The sequence below is a fragment of the Mustela erminea genome, chromosome 4, assembly GCF_009829155.1.
Source record: "Mustela erminea isolate mMusErm1 chromosome 4, mMusErm1.Pri, whole genome shotgun sequence".
NCBI classification, from domain to species: domain Eukaryota; kingdom Metazoa; phylum Chordata; class Mammalia; order Carnivora; family Mustelidae; genus Mustela; species Mustela erminea.
Window position 1 is genome coordinate 120,622,225 of NC_045617.1, and position 27,572 is coordinate 120,649,796.

The 27,572-nt window shown below is 35.9% G+C and overlaps 1 protein-coding gene across 10 annotated transcripts in view; it reads left to right on the forward strand.

Moving 5' to 3' along the window:
• The window catches only part of TSBP1 (testis expressed basic protein 1), a 264,417-nt gene that overhangs the window by 117,971 nt on the left and 118,874 nt on the right, over positions 1 to 27,572 (forward strand). For all 10 annotated transcript variants that reach the window (XM_032340735.1, XM_032340740.1, XM_032340741.1 and 7 more), the window contains 2 exons: positions 2,832 to 2,852; positions 3,027 to 3,047. In XM_032340735.1, the coding sequence (XP_032196626.1) occupies positions 2,832 to 2,852; positions 3,027 to 3,047 (42 nt within the window). The remainder of the gene's footprint in view (positions 1 to 2,831; positions 2,853 to 3,026; positions 3,048 to 27,572) is intronic.

Below are 27,572 nucleotides of genomic sequence, written 5' to 3' on the forward strand. Positions count from 1 at the left end.
CAGCAAAGAAGTAGTCAAATTATCACTCTTTGCAGATGATATGATACTATATGTGGAAAACCCAAAAGACTCCACTCCAAAATTGCTAGAACTTGTACAGGAATTTAGTAAAGTGTCAGGATATAAAATCAATGCACAGAAATCAGTTGCATTTCTCTACACCAACAAAAAGACAGAAGAAAGAGAAATTAAGGAGTCAATCCCATTTACAATTGCACCCCAAATCATAAGATACCTAGGAATAAGCCTAACCAAAGAGGCACAGAATCTATACTCAGAAAACTATAAAGTACTCATGAAAGAAATTGAGGAAGACACAAAGAAATGGAAAAATGTTCCATGCTCCTGGATTGGAAGAATAAATATTGTGAAAATGTCTATGCTACCTAAAGCAATCTACACATTTAATGCAATTCCTATCAAAGTACCATCCATCTTTTTCAAAGAAATGGAAATAATTCTAAATTTATATGGAACCAGAAAAGACCTCGAATAGCCAAAGGGATATTGAAAAAGAAAGCCAACGTTGGTGGCATCACAATTCCGGACTTCAAGCTCTATTAGAAAGCTGTCATCATCAAGACAGCATGGTACTGGCACAAAAACAGACACATAGATCAATGGAACAGAATAGAGAGCCCAGAAATAGATCCTCAACTGTATGGTCAACTAATCTTTGACAAAGCAGGAAAGAATGTCCAATGGTAAAAAGACAGCCTCTTCAATAAATGGTGTTGGGAAAATTGGACAGCCACATGCAGAAAAATGAAATTGGACCATTTCCTTACACCACACATGAACATAGACTCAAAATGGTTGAAGGACCCCAATGTAAAAAAGGAATCCATCAAAATCCTTAAGGAGAACACAGGCAGCAACTTCTTCGACCTCAGCCGCAGCAACATTTTCTTAGGAACATCACGAAAGGCAAGGGAAACAAAGGCAAAAATGAACTATTGGGATTTCATCAAGATCAGAAACTTTTACACAGCGAAGGAAACAGTTAACAAAACCAAAAGACAACTGACAGAATGGGAGAAGATATTTGAAAATGACATATCAGATAAAGGACCTGTGTCCAGAATCTATAAAGAACTTAGCAAACTCAACACCCAAAGAACAAATGATCCAATCAAGAAATGGGCAGAGGACATGAACAGACATTTCTGCAAAGAAGACATCCAGATAGCCAACAGACACATGAAAAAGTGTTCCATATCACTCGGCATCAGGGAAATACAAATCAAAACCACAATGAGATATCACCTCACACCAGTCAGAATGGCTAAAATCAACAAGTCAGGAAATGACAGATGCTGGCGAGGATGCGGAGAAAGGGAAACCCTCCTACACTGTTGGTGGGAATGCAAGCTGGTGCAACCACTCTGGAAAATAGCATGGAGGTTCCTCAAAATGTTGAAAATAGAACTGCCCTATGACCCAGCAATTGCACTACTGGGTACTTACCCTAAAGATACAAACGTAGTGATCCGAAGGGGCATGTGCACCCGAATGTTTATAGCAGCAATGTCCACAATAACCAAACTATGGAAAGAACCTAGATGTCCATCAACAGATGAATGGATCAAGAAGATGTGGTATATATGGAATACTATGCAGCCATCAAAACAAACGAAATCTTGCCATTTGCGACAACGTGGATGGAACTAGAGCGTATCATGCTTAGCGAAATAAGTCAAGTGGAGAAAGACAACTATCATATGATCTCCCTGATATGAGGAAGTGGTGATGCAACATGGGGGCTTAAGTGGGTAGGAGAAGAATCAATGAAACAAGATGGGCTTGGGAGGGAGACAAACCATAAGTGACTCTTAATCTCACAAAACAAACTGAGGGTTGCTTGGGGGAAGGGGGTTGGGAGAAGGGGGGTGGGGTTATGGACACTGAGGAGGGTATGTGCTTTGGTGAGTGCTGTGAAGTGTATAAACCTGGTGATTCACAGACCTGTACCCCTGGGGATAAAAATATATGTTTATAATAAAAAATTAAACAAAACAAAACAAAAATGCTGCATAACTATTTGTCACTAAAAGAAGAAAGAAAGAAAATGGGCAATTTATTCTCTTCCCTTCAGAAATCTACTAAAATGACTGACAAAAAATAATAAAAGGCATAAACTTGAAAAAACGTTCATTGAAATCTCCCAAAATGTCAAGAATCAACTAGAGTGAAAAGAAAACCTCAAATAGGAAAGCTAACATAATACATTACTCAACAATGAACATTATTTACATTGGCAGGCTACTGCTAACACAATATGCAGATTTACTACAAAAAAAATAATAAGTGAGCTGGAGGGCATCTAGGGTGGCTCCATCAGTTAAGCATCTGCCTTCAGCTCAGGTCATCATCTCAGGGTCCTGGGATTTATCTAGCCCTATATCAGGCTCTCTTCTCCACGGGGGTCCGCTTCTCCCTCTCGCTCTGCCTGCTGTTCCCTCTGCTTGTGTGTTTGCTCTCTGTGTCTCTTTTTCTGTCAAATAAGGGGATAAAAAGAGGTACACACTTGTTTCTCATATGTGGAAGCCAATGTGCATCATCCAAATTTGAGAACTCATAAAATATCATACAGACATTTTATAATTAAATATTAGTTTTAGAGCCCCTGCCCCCAAAGAGTGTAAGTTAAAAAGAAATAAGAGTTAAGAAGGAGTGGGTCAGAGAACTTTTGGTTTTATTTACATTAAATAATTTGACTTTTAAATTAAATACATGCACTTTGATATGAGAAATTACATTTAAATAAGTAGTGGAAACTTTGCACTTGACAGATTGATTTTAGGATATCCCTATTTTCTTTTCTTTTTCAGTTGTGACTTCAAAACCTGTCGGTAAGTTCCTCTTTTGAATCCGAAGTATTCTGTGCAATCATAACATCCCACAAGAGATTCTTGTGTACTTTCATTTTCATAATTTGTAGCTTTATAAATTTGCTGTTTAGAGAATTGAGAAAAATAGTAACTTTTTAAATTAGCTTACAAGTTTATTTCTGTTTGTTTCTATAGAAACTACCTCAGGACAAACTGGTAAGTTTCTTATCTGTCTCTTATCACTAGTATAATTTGGTATCTAAGGAATGGAAAAACATTTTGCTCCAATAGTGATTGTCATAATAACTTAAATCCCATCATTATGAGAGTATTACTGGGAACTGAAAAACTTCATTTTCCTCCATGTACCCTGGAAACACACTAAAGTAAAAGAAAAGTGTTTGTTTGTTTGTTTAAGGCAAAACTATGAGATCTCAGAAATAGCAGCAGAAATAAGCAAATGAAAATTTGAAACTATTAAAGCTGAAAAGCCAATGGATGAGTAATGATTAATTTAGCTATCCACAAAACATGAATCCTAAGGAAATTCAAAAGGACTAATTGTAAAGATGAGAACCAGAGAGCTCAGGATTTCCAGGGACCAGGTAACATTTTAGTCAAGTATGTGAAGGTGATTATTAATATAGGATGATTACCTGAAAGTGTGTTAAAACAACTCCATATAAATCATCTCTTCCACTCTTCTCAATCACGCTTCTACTTTGGTCCCACACAGTAGAGTAGAAGAAAAATGATTTATGCTCAGGAGAGGTTAGATGAAAGGAACCCTGGATATGGAAACATCCTATACAGGCAAAATAAGGGTGACATGTAACAACAGAGGGAAAATATAACAATCTAGATCCTACTTTTTCCCCAATGTACTCAGGAAACTCAGACAGTATAAATAACCCATGTTTGGAGAAAATGAACTACCCCAGGGAAAAGACAGACTGATTCTCACATGAAGGGTTATACAGAGAAATCTGACTAGCCTGGAACTTGTAGCCAGGAACACAAGATCAACTATTTAGTTTCATTTTTCAAATAAATGGACTCCCAAGGGTCATAAGATGTTGTAAGACAGACCTGAAACCCAAAGACAAAAACTAAACCATCAGAGTAAAGAGGAAATTAGGGAAACCAAGAAAGTTCAGAGAAAAATGTAAAACTAAAAAAAATGTATTTTAGATATATGAGATAATTCACTCATAAATCAACAGTATAAAGTACATTAAAAGAAAAAAAAGAGGTGGTATATTAAAAAAAAGTTAGAAATGACATACTAATAATCCATAAGATAATATACATATTTTTTTTTTTAAAAAAAAGCTTCTTTGGGGCAGAATCCCATGGGGGACAGCATAGTCTCAGAATCCCTAGAGTAACAAAAAGACTGGGGGTGTCTAAGTGTGGCTGAATTTCCAAACATCTGCACAAGGAAGCAGTTGAAAAGGGGAATCTAGGTGTCAGTTTTCTGTTTGCCATTAACCCAGAACCACTGCACAGTCAAGCGACTGCTTGCCAAGCAGGGACCCAGCAAAAGGCAGACACCTGGAGAGAGACCACCCCACCCTCCTCTGGGGGAATGGCTCAAGTGCCAACCACAGAAGTCTGTTAAGTTTGGAGACCGGAAACTGGGTCACATGCTTAAGATAAAAACGCTGGGTCACAGGCTGGGCGAACACAGAGTTAGAACAGAAAAGATCAGCAGGGAACAACCTGATAACTCCAAGTTTATAGATTATAGAAACCTGCAAAACTTCAACTCTTAGGGAAAACAGTATATAGCACTCATTTTTTTTTATTCTTTAGTCTTTCAGTTTTATTTTTGTCAGCTATTTTATTTTATCAATTCTTTTTTAACTATTTTAATGTTCTTATATATATATATATTTAACCCTTTTAATGTTCTTATATATATATATAGATAAATAGATACATATATATTATTTTTCTTACTTTTCATTTCCATTGTATCTTACTTGTGTGTATATATAAATTTTTCTTTCCTATTTTGGAATCTAGTTTTTCTTAACAAACAGACTAAAATACACCCAGGATCTAGCTTATTGTTTTGTTCTGTTTTACTTCTTATTTGCTTTTTTCTTAATTTATTTTGTTTCTGTTTTCTTCCAGTTTTGTTTGTATTTTTCTGGTGTTGTTGCTAATTTTGTCTTTTCTCTCTTGTTCATCTATTTTTTTCTGACATAATAACAAGACAAAGAAACTCACACTAAAAAAAAAAAAAAAAAGGAGGCAGTACTCATTACCAGGGATTTAATCAATATGGATGTAAATAAGATATCAGAACCAGAACAATGATTATTAAAAAAAAAAATGGTAGCTGGGCTTGGAAAAAAAAAAAAAAACATAGAAGACAGCAGAAAATCCCTTACTGTAGAAATAAAAAGAACTAAAATCTAATCAGGCTGAAATAAAAAATGTTATTAATGAGCTGCAGTCAAAAATGGATGCTCTAACTATTAGGGTGAATGAGGCAGAAGGGAGAGTCAGTGATACAGAAGACAAAATGATGGGAAAGAAGGAAGCTGAGAAAAAGAGAAAAAAAACTCCTGATTCGCAAAGGGAGAATTTGAGAAATCAGCAATACCATAAAGTGAATCAATATTAGAATAACTGGGGTCCTATAAGAAGAGGAAAGGGGATATGCAGAAGGTTTATTTGAAAAAGTTATACCTATCACTTCTCGGCATTTTGGCTAAGATCAAGTGAAAAAGTTATACCTGAGGACTTTCCTAATCTGGGGAAGGAAACAGACATTCAAGAGCAGGAGGCACAGGGAACCCTCCCAAAATTAAAAAAAAAAAAAAAAGAAAGGTTAACACCTCAATATCTAATAGGGAAGCTTGCAAATTTCACAGATAAAGAAAAAATCCTGAAAGCAGCTTGGGACAGCAGGTCCTTAACCTACAAAAGAAGAAACATTAGACTGGCAGCAGACCTGTCCACAGAGACCTGGCAGGCCAGAAAGGACTTCATGATATAGTCAATGTGTTAAGTAGGAAAAATATGGAGCCAAGAATACTTTATCCAACAACGTTCCCATTCAGAATAGGAGGAGAGATATGGAGTTTTCAGGACAAACAGAAATTAAAGGAATTAGTGAACATTAAACCAGCCCTGAAACAAATATTAAAGAGGATCCTTTGGGTGAAAAGAGAGCCCAGAAGTAACAAATGAGAAAGGAACAGAGACAATCCAAAGGAACGGTGACTTTACAGGTAATACGATGGCACTAAATTTATATCTTTCAATAATTACTCTGAAAGTAAATAGCTTAAATGTTGCAGTCTAAGACTTAGCATATCAGATAGAATTAAAAAAGAAAAAGACCCCCTCAATATGCTGTCTCTAAGAAACTCATTTTAGAGCCCAAGAAACCCTCCAGATTGAAAGTGAGAAAGTCAGTTAAGCACCTGCCTTCAGCTCAGGTCATGATTTTGGGGTCCTGGAATCAAGTCCTACACTGGACTCTCTGCTCAGTGGGGAGTCTCCTCCCTCTCACTCTCCCTCTGTGTGCTCTCTCTTTCTCAGTTAAATAAAGTCTTAAAAAAAGTAAGGAGGTAGAGAAGAATTTGCCATGCTAATGGACATCACAAGACAACTGGAGTAGCAATCCTTATATAATACAAACTAGATTTTAAACCCAAGGCTGTAATAAGGGATGAAGAAAGTAAAAAGTAACTATATCACAATAAAAAGACCTATCCAACAAGAAGATTTAACAATTAAAGTATTTATGCTCTTAACTTGGGAACAGCCAATTCTATAAACCAGTTAATAACAAAACTAAAAAAACATATTACTGATAATAAAATAATAGTAGGAGACTTTAACACCCTACTCACAGCAATAGATATATCATCTAAGCAAAAGATTAACAAGGAAACCAGGGCTTTGAATAACACACTGGACCACATGGCCTTAACAGATATATTCAGAATATTTCAACCTAAAGTATCAGAATATACATTATTTTTTTGTTTTGTTTTTTAAATTTACATTATTTTTTAGTGCACATGGAACATTCTTCAGATTAGACCACATGTGGATCACAAATCAGGACTCAAGGGGTTAAAAAAAATTGAGAGAATATACCATGCATATTTTCAGACCACAATGCTTTAAAACTTGAACTCAACACAGGGGAAAATTTGGAAGGAACACAAATACATAGAGGTTAAAGAACATCCTACTAAAGAATGAATGGATCAACCAGGAAATTAAAGAAGAATTTTTAAAAGTCATGGAAAAAAATGAAAATGAAAACATGGCAGTTCAGAACTTTTGGAATTGAACAAAGATGGTCCTAAGAGAAAAGTATATAGCAATACAAGCCTTCCTCAAAAAACAAGAGAAAGTTTCAAAAACACAACCTAAACTTATACCTAAAGAAGCTGGAACAGCAAATAAAGCCTAAACCTGGAAGAATAAGAGAAATAGTAAAGATTAGAGCAGAAACCAATTCACAAGGAAATGGAAAAAAAAAAAAAAAACAGTAGAACAAATCAACAAAACTAGGAGCTGCTTCTTTGAAAGACTTAACAAGACTGATAACCCCCGAGCCAGGTTAAGAAAAAGAAAGCAGAAAGAACACAAATACATAAAATCATGAATCAAAGAGAAGAGATCACAATCAACACCAAAGAAATACAAACAACTGTAAGAGGATATTATAAGCAACTATATGCCAATGAATGAGGCAATCTGGAAGAAGTGGATGGATTCCTAGACACATATAAACTACCAAAACTGCAGCAATAAGAAAGAAAATCTGAAAATACCATAAAGAGCAAAGAAATTGGGCAGTAATCAAAAATATCCCAACAAACAAGAGTCCAGTAGACAAGAGTCTACCAAGTATTTAAAGAAGAATTAACATGTATTCTTCCGAAAATATTCTAAAAAATTTGAAATGGAAGGAAAACTTCCACACTCATTCTATGAATGAATCATTACCTTGATTCAGAACTCACTAAAAAGGAGAACTACAGACTAATCCCTGATGAACATGGATGCAAAAATTCTCACCAAGACACTAGCTAATAGGATCCAACAGTACTTCAAAGGGATTAATCACCACAACTTAGTGGGTTTTATTCCTGGGCTACAAGAGTGGCTCGACAACCACAAATCAATCAATATGATATGCTACATTTAATAAAAGAAAGGACAGGAATCATATGATTCGCTCAACAGATGCAGAAAAATCATTTGACAAAATACAGCATCTTTCTTGACAAAAACTCTCTGCATTGTAAGGATAGAGGGAATATAACTCAATATCATAAAAGACATATATGAAAACCCACAGTGAATATCATCTTGAAAACCTGAGAGCTTTTCCCCTAAGGTCGGAAAAGTGACAGGGATGTCCACTTTCACCAGTGTTGCTCAACTGGACATGTCTCCAAAGGCAAGGGAAATAAACATATAAATGAACTATTTGTGGAGCTTCAAGATAAAAAGGTTTTGCACAGAAAGAAAAAAAAAAAGTTTTTGCACAGCAAAGAAAAGAGTTGACAAAACTAAAACGTAACCTACAGAATGGGAGAAGATATTTGCAAATGTTTTATCAGATAAAGGGCTAATATCCAAAATCTATAAAGAACTTATGAAACTCTACCCCCCCCCAAAAAATAATAATCATCAAGAAATGGTCAGAATACATGAACAGACATATCTCCAAAGAAGACAGCCAGATGACCAACTCACTCAGCATCAGGGAAATACAAATCAAAACCACAGGCAGGGAGGAAGCAAGATGGCAGAGGAGAAAGATACGGAGATATAATCAAGACCCAGAAGTTCAGTTAGATAGTTGTCAAATTATGCTGAACATCTACAAACTCAACAGGAGATAGAAGAGAAGAGTGGCAACTCTAGGAACAGAAAATCAGCTACTTTCTAGAAGGTAGGACATGCGGAGAAGTGAATCCAAAGCGATGGGAAGAGAGGCCACAGGAGACAGCTGGCTCCTGACAAGTGGTGGAGAAGCACAGCACCAAATCAGAACTTTTAGAAGTCTTCTCCACTGAGGGATGTCACTCCAGAGGCTAAACAGGGCATGGAGCCCTCGAAGGGACAGTGTGGTCTCAGGACCCGTGGGATCACAGAAAGACCAAGGGTGCCTCAGTATGGCAGAGCTCCCAGGTATCAGAGTGGGGAAGACACTGCAGAGATGGAGCCAAGGAGTGGGCTGTCATCTCAGGGTTACCTTAAACCATGAACTGAGGCACAGTCAGGTCACTGCTCTTCGAGCAGGGACCCCACAAGCAGCAGATCCAGGGGGATACCCTTCCTCCTCCTCTGGGAGGAGTGGTGCAGGAACACACTGCAGGAATCTTCTTGGTTTGGAGACTCCAAATGCGGTTGTGCGCCAGAGATAGAAATGCTCAGTCATAGGCCCAGTGAGCTCAGAGTGTGGCTGGAGATCAGGGAGACAGGAAGGATTGACTGCTTTTCTGCGGGTGCACTGAGGAGTGGGGCCCTAAGCTCTCGGCTTCTGTGGGCCAGAGATTGGGAGGCCGCCATTTTCATTCCTGTCCTTCAAAGCTGTACAGAAAGTGTTTAGGGAACAAAGTTCCCGAGAATGAACCCAAGCAGATTACTTAGCCTGGCCCCTGGCAAGGGCAGTGCAATTCTGCTTTGGGCAGAGACATTTGAGAATCACTGCAATAGCCCCCCAACCCATGAAAATCAGCAAGAACATCCAGCCAAGACCAACTTCACTGATAAATGAGAACTGTGGGACTCCAGAGCTAAGGGAAAGTGACAAATAGAATTCATGGCTTTATTCTCATGATCCTTTGGTCTTTTAAAGTTAATTTTTAAAAAATGCTTTTTCTTATTCTATTTTTTTAACTTTTCCTCTTTCCTATTTTAACATTTTTAACTATTTATCTTATCAATATCTTTTTAAAAATATTTTAAAATATTCATTTTTATAGTATTTTATCCTTTCATTGTATTTAAGGTATATAGGTATTTTTTTTTTACATGTTGGGATACAATTTCTATTAATAGATCAAAATATACCCTAAATCTAGTGATGGCTTTGTTCTAGTCTCCAGTCTGATCACATTCTCTCCCTTTTTTTTTCTTTTTCCTTCCAACTTATCTTGTCAATTTCTTTTTTAGAATCATTTTAAATTTTCATCTTTATAGTCATATCCTATCCCTTCATCATCATGTCTACCCTTATTTGTGTGTGTGTGTGTGTATACACAAACATATATATATATTTCTTTAAAATTTTGGGAGGCAGTTTCTTCTAAGAGATGAGAATATACCCAAAATCAAGTTGGTGTCTCTGTTCTATTCACCAGTCTAACATATATATAGAGAGATATATATAGAGATATATATAGATATCTCTATATATATCTCTCTATATATATATCTGTGTTAATGTGTGCATGTGTGTGTGCATATATATATTTATTTTTTATTTTTTATTTTTTTATCCCCCCCCTTGGTTTCAGCTCACTTCTAATCTGGTTAGCATATATTTTTCTGGGGTCTTTGCCACACTCTTAGTATTTTCTTCTCTCCATCTATTCTTATCTGACAAGGCAGAAAAACTCATCACACACACACACACACACACACACACACACACACACACAATAAGAGGCAGTGCTGATGGCTAGGGACCTAATCAATACAGACATTAGTAATATGTCAGAACTAGAATTCAGAATGATGATTATCAAGGTGCTGGCTGGGCTCAAAAAAAGCATGGAAAATATTAGTGAATCTCTTTCTGGAGAAATAAAATTCCTTTCTGGAGAAATAAAAGAACTGAAATCTAACCAGGTTGAAATAAAAAAGCTACTAATAAGGTGCAATCAAGAATAGAGTCTTTTACTGCTAGGATAAATGAGGCAGAAGAGAGAATTAGTGATATAGAAGACCAAATGATGGAGAATAAAGAAGCAGAGCTAAAGAGAGACAAACAACTGCTGGACCACGAGGGGAGAATTCGAGAGATAAGTGATACTATAAGATAAAACAATATTAGAATAATAGGGATCCCAGATGAAGAAAGAGAAGGTATATTGGAGCAAATTATAGTAGAAAATTTCCCTACTATGGCAAATGGAACAAGTATCAAAATCTGGGAGGCACAGAGAACCACCCTCAAAATCAACCACACTCCATCATCTAATAGTAAAACTTATAAGTCTTAGTGACAAAGAGAAAATCCTGAAAGCAGAAAAATAGAATCCTGGAAATAGAAACCAAAAAAATAGTAGAACAAATCAATGAAACTAGGAGCTGGTTCTTTGAAAGAATTAATAAGATTGATAAACCCCTGGCCAGACTTATCAAAAAGAGAAAGGACCCAAATGAACAAAATCATGAATAAAAGAGGAGAGATCACAACCAACACCAAAGAAATACAAACAATTATAAGAATATATTATGAGCAACTATACGCCAGCAAATTTGACAATCTGGAAGAAATGGATGCATTCCTAGAGATATATAAACTACAAAAACTGAACAAGGAAGAAATAGAAAACATGAACAGACCCATAACCAGTAAGGAAATTGAAGCAGTCATCACAAATCTCCCAACAAACAAAAGCCCAGGGCCAGACAGCTTCCCAGGGGAATTCTACCAAACATTTTTTTTTAAGATTTTATTTATTTATTTGACACAGAGATCAGAAGTAGGCAGAGACACAGGCAGAGAGGAGGCAGAGAGGAGGAAGCAGGCCCCCCGCTGAGCAGAGAGCCTGATGTGGGGCTCGATCCCAGGACCCCGAGATCATGACCCGGGCTGAAGGCAGATGATTAACCCACCAAGCCACCCAGGCACCCCAGAATTCTACCAAACATTTAAAGAAGATTTATACCAATGCTCCTGAAACTGTTCCAAAAAATAGAAATAGAATGAAAACTCCCAAACTCATTTTATGATGCCAGTGTTACCTTGATCCCAAAACCAGACAAAGACCCCATCAAAGACATGGAGAGGAGAACTAAGATGGGGGAAATTGGAGGAAGAGACAAACCATTAAAGACTGTGGACTCTGAGAAACAAACTGAGGGTTCTGGAGGAGGGGTTGGGGGGTTGGGTGAGCTTGGTGGTGCATATTAAGGAGGCACATATTGCATGGAGCACTGAGTGTGGTATATAAACAATGAATCTTGGAACACTGAAAAAAATAAAATAAAATTACAAAAAAGAAAAAGACCCCATCAAAAAGGAGAATTACAGACCAATATCCTTGATGAACATGGATGTAAAAATTCTCACCAAAATACTAGCCAATAAAATCCAACAGTACATTAAAAGAATTATACACCATGACCAAGTGAGATTTATTCCTGGGTTGCAAGGTTGGTTCAACATCAACAAATTAATCAATGTAATACAATACATTAATAAAAGAAAGAACAAGAACCATATGATACTCTCAATAGATGCTGAAAAAGCATTTGACATATACAGCTCCCTTTTTCTGATCTAAACTCTGCAAAGTATAGAGATCGAGGGTACATACTTCAATATCATCAAAGTCATCTATGAAAAACCCACAGCGAATATCATTCCCATTGGGGAAAAACTGAGAGCTTTCTCCTAAGGTCAGGAACATGGCAGGGATGTCCATTATCACCACTGCTATCAACATAGTACAAGAAGTCATAGCCTTGGCAATCAAACAACAAAAAGAAATAGAGGGCATCTGAATCAGCAAAGAAGAAGTCAAACTCTCACTCTTTGCAGATAATATAATACTTTATGTAGAAAACCCAAAAGACTCCACTCCAAAACTGCTAGAACTCATAAAGGAATTTAGCAAAGTGTCAGAATATAAAATCAATGCACAGAAATAAGTTGCACTTCTATAGACCAATAACAAGACAGAAGAAAGAGAAATTAAGGACTCAACCCCATTTACAATTGCACCCAAAACCATAAGATACATAGGAATAAATCTAACCAAAGAGGCAAAGAATCTGTACTCATATAACTGTAAGGTACTCATGAAAGAAATTGAAGAAGACACAAAGAAATAAAAAAACGTTCCATGTTCATGGATTGGAAGAACAAATATTGTGAAAATGTCTATGCTACCTAAAGCAATCTACATGCTTAATGCAATTCTTATTAAAATACCATCAATTTCTTTTCAAAGAAATGGAACAAATAATCCTAAAAGACCCCGAATAGCCAGAGAAATGTTAACAAGAAAGCCAAAGTTGGTGACATCACAATCCCAGCCTTCAAGCTCTATTACAAAGCTGTAATCGTCAAGATAGTATAGTACTGTCACAAAAACAGACAGATAGATCAATGGAACAGAATAGAGAGCCCAGAAATAGACCCTCAACTCTATGGTCACTAATCCTCGACAAAGCAGGAAGAATGTCCAATGGAAAAAAGGCAGTCTCTTCAACACATGGTGTTGGGAAAATTGGACAGCCACATGCAGAAAAATGAAAACGGATCATATCCTTACCCCACACACAAAAATAGACTCAAAATGGATGAAAGACCTCAATGTGAGACAAGATTCCCTCCAAATCCTTGAGAAGAAAACAGACAGCAACCTCTTCGACCTCATCCACAGCAACTTCTTCCTAGAAACATCTCCAAAGGCAAGGGAAACAAGGGTAAAAATGAACTATTAGGACTTCATCAAGATCAAGAGCTTTTGCACAGCAAAGGAAACAGTCCACAACACCAAAAGACATCTGATAGAATAGGAGAAGATATTCGTAAATGACATATCAGATAAAGGGCTAGTATCCAAAATCTATGAAGAACTTATCAAACTCGACACTCAAAGAACAAATAATCCAATCAAGAAGTGGACAGAATACATGAACAGACATTTCTGCAAAGACATCCAGATAGCCAACAGACACATGAAAAAGTGCTCCACACCACGCAGCATCAGGGAAATAGAAATCAAAACCACAATGAGATATCACCTCACACCAGTCAGAATGGCTAAAATTAACAAGTCAGGAAAAGACAGATGTTGGCGAGGATGCTATGAAAGGGGAATTCTCCTAACACTGTTAGTGGGAATGCAATCTGGAAAACAGTATGGGGGTTCCTCAAAAAGTTGATAACAGAACTACCCTATGACCCAGCAATTGCACTACTGGGTATTTACCCTAAAGATACAAATGTAGTGATCTGAAGGGGCACATGAACCAAATCTTTACAGTAGTAATGTACACAATAGACAAACTATGGAAATATCCTAGATGTCCATCAACAGATGAATGGATAAAGAAGAAGTGGTATATATATACAATGGAATACTATGCAGCTATCAAAACAAATGAAATCTTGCCATTTGCAATGTCATGGATGGAACGAGAGGGTATTATGCTGAGTGAAATAAGTTAATCAGAGAAAAACAATTATCGTATGATCTACCTGGTATGAGGAATCCGAGAGGAAGGGAAGAGAATTGTGGGGGTTAGGGAAGGAAAAAATGAAACAAGACGGGATCAGAAGGGAGACAAACCATTACAGACTCTTAATTTCATGAAACACACTGAGGGTTGCTGGAGGGGTTGGGGAGGTAGGGATAGGGTGGCTGGGTTATGGACATTGGGGAGGGTATGTGCTATGGTGAGTGCTGTGAAATGTGTAAGTCTAATGATTCACAGACCTGTACCCCTGGAGAAAATAATACATTATATGTTAATAATAAATAAATAAACAGCAATTAAAAACACATACAGAGATATCACCTCACACTAGTCAGAAAGATGAAAATTAACAACTCAGGAAATGAGATGTTGGCAAGGATGTCGAGAAAGGGGAACCCTCTTACACTGTTGATGGGAATGGAGACTGGCACTGCCACTCTGGAGAACAGTAAGGAGATTCCTCCAAAAGTTGAAAATAGAAATACCCTACAACCCAACAATTACACTACTAGGTATTTACCCAAAGTATACAAACATCGTGATTCAAAGGGGCACATGCTTTCCAATGTTTATAGAAGCAATGTCCCATAGACAAAATATGGAAAGAGCCCAGATGTCCATCAACAGATAAATGGATAAAAAGTAATATCCGTGTGTGTGTCTGTGTGTGTGGTAGAGGATATTATACTAAGTGAAGTAAGTCAGAGAAAGACAAATATTATATAATTTCACTCATGTCAAATTTAAGGAACAAAACTGATGAACGTAGAGAAAGGGAATGAAAAATAAAATAAAATGAAATCAGAGAGGGAGACAAACCAAAAGAAACTCTTAACTATAGGAAGCAAACTGAGGGTTCTGGAGGAGAGGTGGGGGATGGTGTAACTAGGGTGATGGGCATTAAGGAGGGCACCTGATGTAATGAGGACTGAGTGTTAAATGCAACTGGTGAATCTCTAAACTCTATCTCTGAAACTAATAATACATTATATGTTAATTAATTGATTTTAGTAAATAAATAAATAGATAGATAAACAGATAGATAAATAAATAGTTTCCAGAGTCTTGGTGAACACAAGTAAGAAATGCTGGAAGAGCAGTTTGCCCTTTTCCATATTCTTTGCCCTCTACATTCCTTCCATCCAGATGTTCATCTCCATTCCTTGGGGAAATGCACCAGCATTAAAGAGAGTATAATTGCATTAAAGAGAGCACTATAAGACTAATAATTCCCTCAGGGAAAATATTTTTCTTCCGTTCCAAGTGACTACAAAGGAGGAGAGCAGTGTGGACAAGGAAACTTCTTAACATATATACCTGAAAAATCCTCATACCCAACATTGTTGTCAACAGAAAAAGCAATTCAAAATTAGTTACCTTGGCAAATCTGTGACATAGCAGTCTTTAATAACAAAACAAAATAAAACAAAACTTCCAGAGAGGAAACTGAAATAAAACACAGAAGATGGGAATAAAACAAAACAAACCTCCAAAAAATCTGCTCCTCTTTAAAAGGAAAGCAGGACATTTATGAATCAACAAGATGGTAGTATGAAAAGCTTTTCATGGGAAAAGAAGAGCTGTAGTATATTAAAAATATGAAGGACTTAAATAGTAATACTCTGTAAAATGGCTGGAAAATGATGTCAATCAAATTCTTAGAAAGTCATCTGAATCAAACAAAACAAAGACAGAAAATAAGAATTAAGAGAAAAGAACTCAGAAAGATTTACTCTACATTAACAAGAGTAACAGTCATAGATCAAACATTTTTTTTAATCAAACCCAACAGTCACCGAGATTTTCACACCATGAAAAGTTAAAATGGAATGAGTCCACCAGGGCTCTTCACAATAAGTGGGAAAAGGCACATAACAAGACATTGCATCATGCATGTTCAGAACATAAGAAATAAAGAAAAGTTAAAAAATACCAAGGTTCAAGATTCAGAGTAGCATAAGATTTCTCACAACAGTTGAAATTAGAAAACAAGGGACCATTGCTTTCAAATTCTAACGGAAATAATTCCAGTGGAGAATTCTGTATCCCCTAAAATCTTATCAAACAAATGTGAAGGTCAAATGATGCTATCTTCATGAATGCAAGGTGATAAAATTTTCATCTCCCATTTTCTCTCTATTCAGAAGAAACAGGTGAATGTAGTCCATGAAAACAAAGGTGTAAACCAAGGAAGAGAAATCCAAGGGATCCAAAAGAGATTGCAAAAACATACAATTCAACACAAAGATCAAATTGCATCTTCCCAGTTTGTTAGTGACAAAAATCCCAAAGTGACTACTAATCCACAAAAAATCAACTAGTCCAGTTGAAATACTGAGGGATTTGTGGCAGATGTCTTTGAAAGACAAGAAACTGGACAAATGTCCACATGTATTTCAACAAACTAAATGATTATACATTTCAGGCATTAATTTTGGAGATACATAGTGATCACTGCAAAGAAAATTAAATGAAAAAACAAAAGCAATATAAATTCCAGGAAATACTAAAAATTTGTAAAGAACTGAAGTAAAGCCACACTGATAAGTTGATTGCACTTTAATAGTATTTATTAGATCACAATAATGCAAACATATAATAATGATTTTTAGCAGAAGTTGTGATATACAAAATGAGAATAGTAACATGTATGGGGTAGTAGGTTCAAAATAGAGAGTCCCACCTCATAACGAAGAAGCTATCGAGATGTCTCATTCTTCACTCCTAATGTTGGGAAATGAGTATTCTCTATCTTTTTAGTATTCTTGTCAGTGGGGTACTACCTTCTTCAGTAATTTTTCAAAGAACCAGTTTTGAGCCAAATGAAAATATTTAGAAAGGAGCATGTAAACAAAACATTGCAGAATAAAGGAAAGCATATCAGAGTAATACCAGTTACAGAGAAAAAGACAAACATCTGCATGATTAATATGCCAGAAGGAAAAAAGAGAAGAATGGGAAACAAGGAATACTGTAACAAGGAATTTCCCAATACCAGGAAGATAAGATAATACAGATTTTAAAATCACTAATGGGGCACCTGAGTGGCTCAGTCCATTAAGCAGCCAACTCTTGATTTCAGCTCAGGTCATGATCTTGGGGTCCTGAATACAGCCCCAAGTTGAGCTTTCCACATGGAGCAGAGTCTGCTTGAGATTCTTTCTCTCCCTTTCCTTCCGCCCCTCCCTCCACTCACACATGCACTCTCTCTCTAGAATAAATAAATAAATCTTTTAAGAAAATAAAACAAATACAATAAAAATCACTATCAACTCCAAACTAGATATGTTTAAAAACAAAATAAGATCTAGAATAACAGAATAATACTGCTAAGAAACCAAAAAAACTGATGGACAATGAGGAGGCTATGTGTTATGGTGAGCACTGTGTATTGTGTAAGACTAATGTACCCTGGAACAATAATACATTATATGTTAATTTAAAAAAAAAGAAACTCAAAAAGCAAATCTTAAAACAGAGAAAAGAAATACTGTACCTTCAGAGGTAAACTGTAAGATTAAGTTTTCAACAGAAACAATGGTAGCCAAGATAAAAGAAAATGAAAGCTTCAGTGTACCAAAAGAAAATAACTGCCAATATTTAATTCCATACAAGACCAAAATATTGTTAATATGAAGGTGAGATCAAAGCAATTACAAGCCAAAAAAGAGTAAAATTAATTAGAAGATTCCTACTAAATATTCTAGATAAAAGTTCCAAAAATGCTGTGAGGAATTTCCAAACTGAAAAAGTAAATACACAGAAAACCTTAATAACTACTAACTGCAAAACAGTAACATCCTGAGGGTTTTTTAACATCAATGCTCATGTTTACATGTGCATAAAATTAAAATAAATGAGAATAATAACATATAAGTAGAGTCAAGTAAAAACAAAGTATGCTTGCTTTATACACAGAAGTGAAAATACTAGTTTTATCAGACTTGGACAAACCACGGTTACAACTTGTAATCTCCATAATAACAACAAGTAAAATACTATAGTAATATAAAATACAAAGATAAAGAGGCAGAACATGAAAAAAATTGAAAGTCCACCAGCATAAAAGAAGAAGAAAAGAAAGGAAAGAAGGGAGGAATTAGCGAGGAAGGGGGAAGGGGGAGGCTGAGGAAGAGGCAGACAGAAATAGTACAGGTACTATGGTTGGAAAGCATGTAGTAAAACTATTTTAAACTCAGTTATATCAATAATCCCTTGAATTACAAACGGATCAACTGCTTCCATTTAAAACACAAAGATAATCCGACTAGATAAATAAAAGCATAAAATAAAACCCACATCCATATTTATAAGGGATAAATATAAAATCGGACAGCCAAAGAGTGAAAAATGTAAAGATGAAAAAATACTGCAGAAACTCTAACCTAAAGAGAGTAGTTACCGATATATTAATTGTAGGAATCTAAGGCAAAAAGCAATATTAGCGAATAATATAGATATCATATAATGATAACAGGTTGATAGGCCAGAAAAATCAAGCAACCTAAAATTTGCATACCAGGTGCCCTTAAACAACCGCAGACCCCACGCAGCAGAAATTCGGGCTGTAACTTTTGACTCCCTAGAAACTGGATAGCCGTAATAGCCTGTTGACCTGAACCTCACCAATATTTATAAACAGTCAAACACACATTCTGTATATTATACGTATTATACACTATATTCTTACCACAAAGTAGACTAGAGAAAAGAAAACGTTATTAAGTACACCATAAGGCAGAGAGAAATATTTACAATAGTCTACCGTAAATAATCTGGTAATAGAGCCATGGCAGGCTTGGAGCAGAGATGCACCTCGGGGAACTCGCAGCTGGCCTCCCACAGGGCCCCACCAGCCAGTCCTGGCAGAGGCAGTCAGGTAGGAGAGTGAGGCCACAGCTGGAGAGAGGCAGCAAAGGAACACATCCTCTGGGAAACCCCCCTGAAGCCAGCCCAGCAGCCAGTCTGGACTGGCCCCGCCCCTCCCTGCGCAGCTCAGGCCTCTGCCTCCCCAGCAACCTCGAAGACCTTTGCTACCAGGGATAGAGCAGGGATAGAGCAGGGACAGGGTCCAGAAACTGCGGCAGCTCAACTTGGAGGGCTCTGCCAAGCGTCCCCGGAGACACTGCATTACCAGCACCTCGTGGAGCACACAGGAGGCTCCCACTGTGGAGCGGTCCTCTGAAATTTTGGCCTCAGTGCACCTGCACGTCTTTGACCGCAGCTGCAACATTTGCAAGAAGTAGGATACACATTTCATCATTCCAGCTCCTGAAGGAAGCCCAGAGAGTAACTACACACAGTCAACATGCACAAAGCACAGCCCAACTTCTGTGTAAGAGATGGGACGTTCAGAGCTTTTCCACTCACTTCTCAAACCCTGGAGGCTTCTCAATCGCCCCACAACGTCTAGATGAGGGCATTACTGGAGTGTGGTCCTTGAGGAATTCAATGGTAACAACTGGGAGAAGACCAGAAAAGGCCACAAGGGCATCAAGATCATGTCCAAACAACTGGTGATACCGGGACCTTGAACGGATTCTCCTTTATTATTTAGTATATTATGTTTAATTAGTAAGTTAGAATTAATAGCAACCATTATGCATTTTTGTCCTTATTTTTTTTAAGAAATACAGGTATTTTTACAAACCACCATTTATTTAAATGCTGTTCCAGAAAAAAATAAAATCACCTCCAGACAGTGAGCTATTGTTGCTCCCTTACAGGAAAGGAGACTTGAGGTCCCCACTGTACCCTAGTGGCGCTCATCAGTGTGGCTGACCCAGGCTGCTGGATCCGCTGGCTAGGGCCAGTCTCAATTTCTAGTTTGCTCCAGCCATCAGTTTCTTTAGGTAGCTCTTTGTCCTTCCTCAGACCAGATTTTTTTAATTTTTATTTTTTATAAACATATATTTTTATCCCCAGGGGTACAGGTCTGTGAATCACCAGGTTTACACACTTCACAGCACTCACCAAAGCAACATACCCTCCCCAATGTCCATAATCCCACCCCCTTCTCCCAAACCCCCTTCCCCCAGCAACCCTCAGTTTGTTTTGTGAGATTAAGAGTCACTTATGGTTTGTCTCCCTCCCAATCCCATCTTGTTTCATTTATTCTCCTCAGACCAGATTTTGATCTGGTTTAGTTAACATCCTTCTTTTTCTTCCCAGCTTTGTGTGATCTTTTAGAAAACTGAATATTTTTAACAATAAAACAAAAAGAAAAAAATTATGTATGTGGTCCAATGCAGTTCAAACTTATGTTGTTCAAGGCTCAACTGTATATATGATAACATAGCCTCAAATATATATAAAACAAACCATGAAAGCATAAAAAGAGAGCAATCCATAGTCATTTGGAAGATTTACTTTTTTTTTTTTTTTTTTTTTACTGTCATAACTGATAAATACACACGGGCACACACAGAATATAAAAGATTTTAACATGATTAACAAATTTGACATCACAAAGGAATATAGAGTCCTACATTGCAAAACAGCAGGTGTATAATTTTCAAATATAAATAATGTTTTAAAAAATTGACCATATGCCATCTTGTTTCATTTATTCTTCTCCTACCCACTTAAGCCCCCATGTTGCATCACCACTTCCTCATATCAGGGAGATCATATGATAGTTGTCTTTCACAGACCTGTACCCCTGGGGATAAAAATATATGTTTATAAAAAATAAAAAAATTTTAAAAATGACCATATGCTAATCCATAAATCAACTTTCAACAATTTTCAAAGAGCAGAAATTACAAAGCATATTCTCTGTCACATATGTCACAACTAAATTAGATTTATTCCAATAACCCAAGATTGCTTTATCATTAAAAATCAATCAATATGAAACATCATCACATATGTTAGGTAGTATGATGCTTCCCTTTGCCCTAAACATGTCCATATCCTGATCCCTGGAATCCACATGGTACCTTATATAGCAAAAGGGACTTTACAAATGTGATTCAGTTTGGGATCCTGAAATGGGAAGATTAGCCCGAGTTATCCAGGTGGGCCCAATGTAATCACAAGGATCATTTTAAGAGAGAGGCAAGAGGATCAAAATCAGAGATATAGAAAGAATGGATCACTCCAACCTCTCTATGAGAAGGGGACCATAAGTCGAGGAATGCAAGCAGCCTCTAGAACCTTTCTGGAAAATGCAAAGAAACAAATTCTCCCCTAGATCCTCCAGAAGGAACACAGCCATGCCAACACCTTAATTACGGTCCACTGAGCCCGACTTTGGAGTCAAACCTCCAAAACTGTAAGACAATACATTTGTGTCCTTTATGCCACTAAATTTAGTGGCATTTTTTTTTTACAGAGGCAATAAGAAACCAATACACCACAGATTTGTGTGTGTGTAAGGGGGGTAGGTTGAAAAAACTTTTTAACTAAGTAGGAAGATAAAAGAACTTCTTAAACTGGAAAGTCTGTTTTAAAAAACTTCAGGCAATCTCATTTTTAATTTAAAAAAATTAAGTTCTGGGCACCTAGGTGACTGCCTTCAGCTCAAATCATGATCTCAGCGTCCTCGAATCAAGTCCTACATCGGCCTGCCTGCTCAGCAGGGAGTTTGCTTCTCCCTCTCCCTCTGCCCCTCCACCTACTTGCACTCTTTCTCTCTCTCTCTGTTTCTGTCTGTGTCTTTCAAATAAGTAAAGTATTTTTTTTAAAAAATTAAGTTCTCCAAAATTTAAAAAAAGACAAGAATGGCCAGTATTATCTATTCTAATGAAGCAGAACTAGAGGTCTGAGCCATTCATTAAGATTTTTTTAAGTGAAATAAAAGTCATTGCCATTTGAAAGAAAAAAGCAAGCTCATTTTTTAAGATGGTATGATTATGCATACAAGAAATTCAGATTTCACAGATAAATTGTTAGAATTAATAAAATAATTTAACAATGTTGCTAAATACAAAGTCATTATATACAAAACTATATTTTTACACACATGTACAGAAAAATTAGGAAATGAAATTTGAAGAAACATTACCATGTATAATAGCATCGAAGTAATAAATGCTTAGAAATAAATCTAATAAAAGATGTGCAAGGCTTCTATATAGAAAACTACAACACAGTATTATAGAAATTAAAGAAGGAGTGCTTGGATGGCTCAGTCATGGAGCTGCCAACTCTTGGTTTCAGCTCACATAATGATCCCGGGGTGGTGAGACTGAGCCTTGCAATCAGCTCTGTGCTGAGCAAGGAATCTGCTAGAGATTCTCTCTCCCTTCCTGTCTCCCTTTACCCCTCCCCTGTCTTGCTTTTCCTCCCTCTGTCTCTCTCTCTCTCTCAAGTAAATAAATCTTTTTAAAAAGAGAAAAGAAGACTTAAATAGTAGTCATATTTATCAACTGGAAAACTCAATATTGCAAAAATGATAGTCCTTCAAAACTTAAGCTATAGATTCAATGTAGTCAAAAGCCAAAGAAGTTGTTTTGGTTGAAAATGGCAGATTCTAAAACATACATACTAAAAAGCAGGGAAAGAGAGCAAAGAATCATGAAGTACAAGACACTTTTAAATGAGAACAAGCAGGAAAACTTAGCCACTATCAGGTATTGTCTTACTACGAAGCAACTGTAATTAAAACAGAGTACGATTGGGATGAAGACAGACAAATGGATCAGAGGAATAAAACAGCAGATTGAGGAACAATTCCACGAATATCTCGAAACTTACTTATGAATAAGGTGTCACTGCATAATATTGAGGCAAAGGAAGTCTTTTTTTCAATAACTAGTACTGGATCAATTTAATATCAATATGGAAAATAAAACTTGACCCCTAATTAGTGTAACCAACTTGTTTCATTTTCTCAGAACTTTCCTCATTTTAGCACTGAAAGTTCTGTATCCTAGAAGCTCCTCTCAGTGCCAGACAAACTGAGACGGTCACTCAATCTGTAAGTCAAATCGTACACAAAACTGATTCTAGTCAGATTTAGATCTAAATGCGAAAAGTGAAACAAAAATGCTCACAGAAGGACTACATAGAAGAGCATTTTTTTAATTTTTTATTTTTTATAAACATATTTAGTATTTATATTTTAATTCAATTAGCTAATGAATAGTACATTAGTACTTTATATAGTTTTTATATAATGTTCAATGATTTTTAGTTGAGTATATCACCCAGTGCTCATCATACCATGTGTCCTCTTTAATGCTCATCACCCAGTTGCCCTATTCTCTCACCTACCTCCCTTTCTGCAACCCTCAGTTTGTTTCCAGAGTCAAGAATCTCACATGGTTTGTCTCCCTCTCTGATGTCTTCACATTCAGTTTTCCCTCCCTTCACTTATTGTCTTCTGCACTGTTTCCTTATTTTCCACATATGAGTGAAACCATATAATTGTGTTTCTCTGATTGAGTTATTTCATCTGGCATAATATCCCCCAGTTCCAGCCATGTTGATGATGTAAATGGTAAATATGCACCATTTCTGATGGCTGAGTAATATTTCATTGTATATATGAACCATATCTTCTTTTTTTCTGATTTTCTTGCTTTTTTTTTTTTAATTTCTTTTCAGCATAACAGAATTCATTGTTTTTGCACCACACCCAATGCTCCATGTGTTCGTGCCCTCCTTAATACCCACCACCTGGCTCCCCCAACCTCCCACCCCCCGCCCCTTCAAATCCCTCAGATTGTTTTTCAGAATCCATAGTCTCTCATGGTTCACCTCCCCTTCCTCTTTATGCATTCATCTGTTGAAGAACATCTCGGCTACTTCCACATTTGGTTATTGTGGACATTGCTATTATGAATATTGGGGTTCATGTGCTCCTTCTTTTCACTACATCTTATCTTTTGGGTAAATACCCAGTAGTGCAATTGCTAGGTCATAGGGTAGCTCTATTTTTAACATTGTGAGGAAACTGTATACTGTTTTCCAGAGTGGCTATACCAGCTGGCATTCCCACCAACAATGTAAAAGAGTTGCCTTTTCTCCACACCCTCACCAACATTTGTAGTTCCCTGTCTTGTTAATTTTAGCCATTCTAACTGGGGTAAGGTGGTATCTCATTGTAATTTTGATTTGTATTTCCCTGATGGCAAGTGATGTGGAACATTTTTTCAGTTGTCTGTTGGCATTTGTATGTCTTCTTTGGAGAAGTGTCTGTTCATGTCTTCTGCCCATTTCTTGACTGGATTATTTGTTTTTTGGTGGTTGAGTTTGATAAGAATACAGACAGCAACTGCTTCAACTTTGGAAAAGGAAACTTCTTGCAAGATATGTCTCTAAAGGCAAGAACCACAAAAGCAAAACTGAACAATTGGGACTTCATCAAGATAAAAAGCTTATACACAGCAAAGGAAACAATCAACAAAACTAAAATTAACCTACAGAATAGGAGAAGATGTTTGCAAATAACATTAAAGGTAAAGGGCTGGTATCCAAGATATATAAGAGAATATCTTGCTAACCTTAAGTTAGATAAAAAGATTTCTTGATCAGGAGACAAAAGGCAGTAACCCTAAGCAGCAACAACAACAACAACAAAAACAAATAAACTGATGTTGGTATATACTAAAATTAAGAACCTCATTCATAAAAAAAAAAAAAAAATCCACAGTGAAAGGATAAGTCACAGATTTAAATAAAGTATGTATAACCCATATACCTAAAAAAGAGCCAATATCCAGAACACACAGGATTCTATAAATCAGTAGGAAAAAAGATAAATAGTTCAATTTAAATCACCAAGAGTGTTTGTTGAAAATATACTTTACAAAAGGATATCCAAATGGGAACCCCCCCCCCCAAAAAAAAAGAAAGGAAGAAAGAAAGAAAGAGTAAGAGTAAGACACGGAGAGGTGCTTAGCAGCTTAGCCATCAGGGAAATACAAATAATGATCACAGTGAGATACCTTACACACTTACAAGTATGGTTAAAATTAAAAAGATTAACAATTCCAATGTTGCTGAATGGGGAGCAATATAAACTACTGCTAGTGGGAGTATGAATTGGTGTATTTATTTTGAAAATAAAAAGTATAATATTATATACTAAAGTTAAACAACTCTGTGACCAAGAAACTCTACTCCTAGACTTATCCAAGGTTTGTAGGCATAGGGACACCTGGGTGGCTCAGTTGGTTAAGCATCTGGCTTTGGCTCAGGTCATGATCCCAGGGTCTTGGGATCAAGTCCCACATCAGGCTCCTTGCTCAAAGGGGAGGCTGCTTCTCCCTTTGCCTGCTGCTGCCTCTGCTTGTACTCTCTCTCTGGCAAATAAATAAATAAATCTTAAAAAAAAAAAAAAAGATTTGCAGATACATTCATTGCACACCAAGAGGGGCAAAAATGACCAAAGTAACATTATTTCACAATAGTCAAGTACTTAAAAACAAAGCAAAACAAAAACCCCAAATGCCCATCAACGGTAGAAGAGATAAGTAAATTTTGTTATATTCAAATAGTGGAATACTATACCACAATGAAAATAAATTATACTGAAAGGAAATAACAGGAGAATCTTATTAACCTAATATCAAATGAAAGATGCTAGACCTAAGGGGGGAAATGTGCTCTATAATTGCATTCATATAAATTCAAAACTTATGGCTTTAGAAGTCAGACTAATTATTACCTTTGGAGGAAGAAGAGTGGATCAGTGTTTTGAAGGTGCCTGAGAAGAGATAAACTACAGTTAATGTTCTATTTCTAAATGTGGGTGGTGGCTACATGGGTAGGTTCACATTGAGATACTTCACTGATAGACATACTTCTGATTGGGACACTATTCTCTCTGTATTTATACTTTAATACAAAAGTTTTTTAAAAGATAGAATTATATAAAAATAATGGTGGTATTTCTGGTATTTTTATATGCTGCAAAACACATTTTAAAAATTTAAAGAGCTTCTCTTTGCCCATACAGAATTAGATTTATAGAGATTTATAGAATATAGATTTATAAATATATAGATTTAATATATAAATATATATAAATCTATAAATCTACATATAGATATATATAAATCTATATATGATATATGTATAGATATAGATATTTATAGAATATATAGATAGAATATATAAATATATATAGAATATATAAATCTATAGATTTATATATAGGTTATGGAATTATAAAATATATATTACAATATATATTATAGATATACATATATAGATATATACATATCTATTAATATATAGAGTATATAGAATTATAGATAAATCTATATCTATAATTCTATATATTATAGATTTATGTAATGGGAGACAATTGGGTTTTGTTGTTGTTGCTATAAGTCTGTAAAATTAATTGAACACAAACCTTTACATTTGTCACTGTCACATGAAAGTTAAAACATTTCGAAGTTGTGCGAATTTTATAACATACTTCATAATTTTTAACCATAAATTATCATTAGAGAAAACCATCTTCCATCCTTGGGAGAAATCACAATATTTGTATTTATTTGTTTATGTTTAGTTTAGAACCTACCCACGATATTCCTTATCTATGATATTCCTATAGACTCATATGCATATATTTTGAACTCTGATAATTACCAACTTCAGTTGTATAACTGAAAAGGATTAAAATGGTATTTTCATGTTTAACTTAGCAGTCTAACTATACATATCTTCTTCTCCTCCCTCCAGAAATACCACTAAAATTATAGTAAAAGGATAACATGGGACAGAAATTCATACAGATTAACCAAGTCCAGAAAAGAGAGAGCAAGAGAGGCAAAGATTAACTTCACAAAATTCTTAAAGATTACTAAAAGATAAAAGCAATGTGACCAAAGTGTATTTTTGGCTCAAGAATGGAAGAGTAATTCACATAGATAAAATAACACTGACTATTGAGTTAACCAAAAATTGTGACTTGGTGACTTCAAAAGAAGAGAGGGAAAGACAGAGTAAGGCTAAGGCAACATCATGCATAATAGTAAATTAATAAATAATCTGTACATTTGAAGAAATATTACTTTAAGAATTTTAAGGAAAATAAAAACAGACAAAAATGACATCAAAACCCCAAAACAACATCTAAAAGATTTGGAAGTGTTTTGCCTCTAAGGAGAGAGAAGTGGGGGTTTAAGGGGAATAACTTAAGAGGCTAATTTTCATAATAAGCCAATACAACTTAAATTTTTTAAAAAATGTACATATATTTTTACTGTGAAAAATCAAGTTTTAAGATATTTCATGCGAATTTTGCATTTTGCTGAAAATGAAGACTATTAGAGAACTGTATTCTCCTCTCCATAGAATAACACTTATTTCTCTTATTTGTATTTGTATTTCAGTTAAAACTAAAGAACC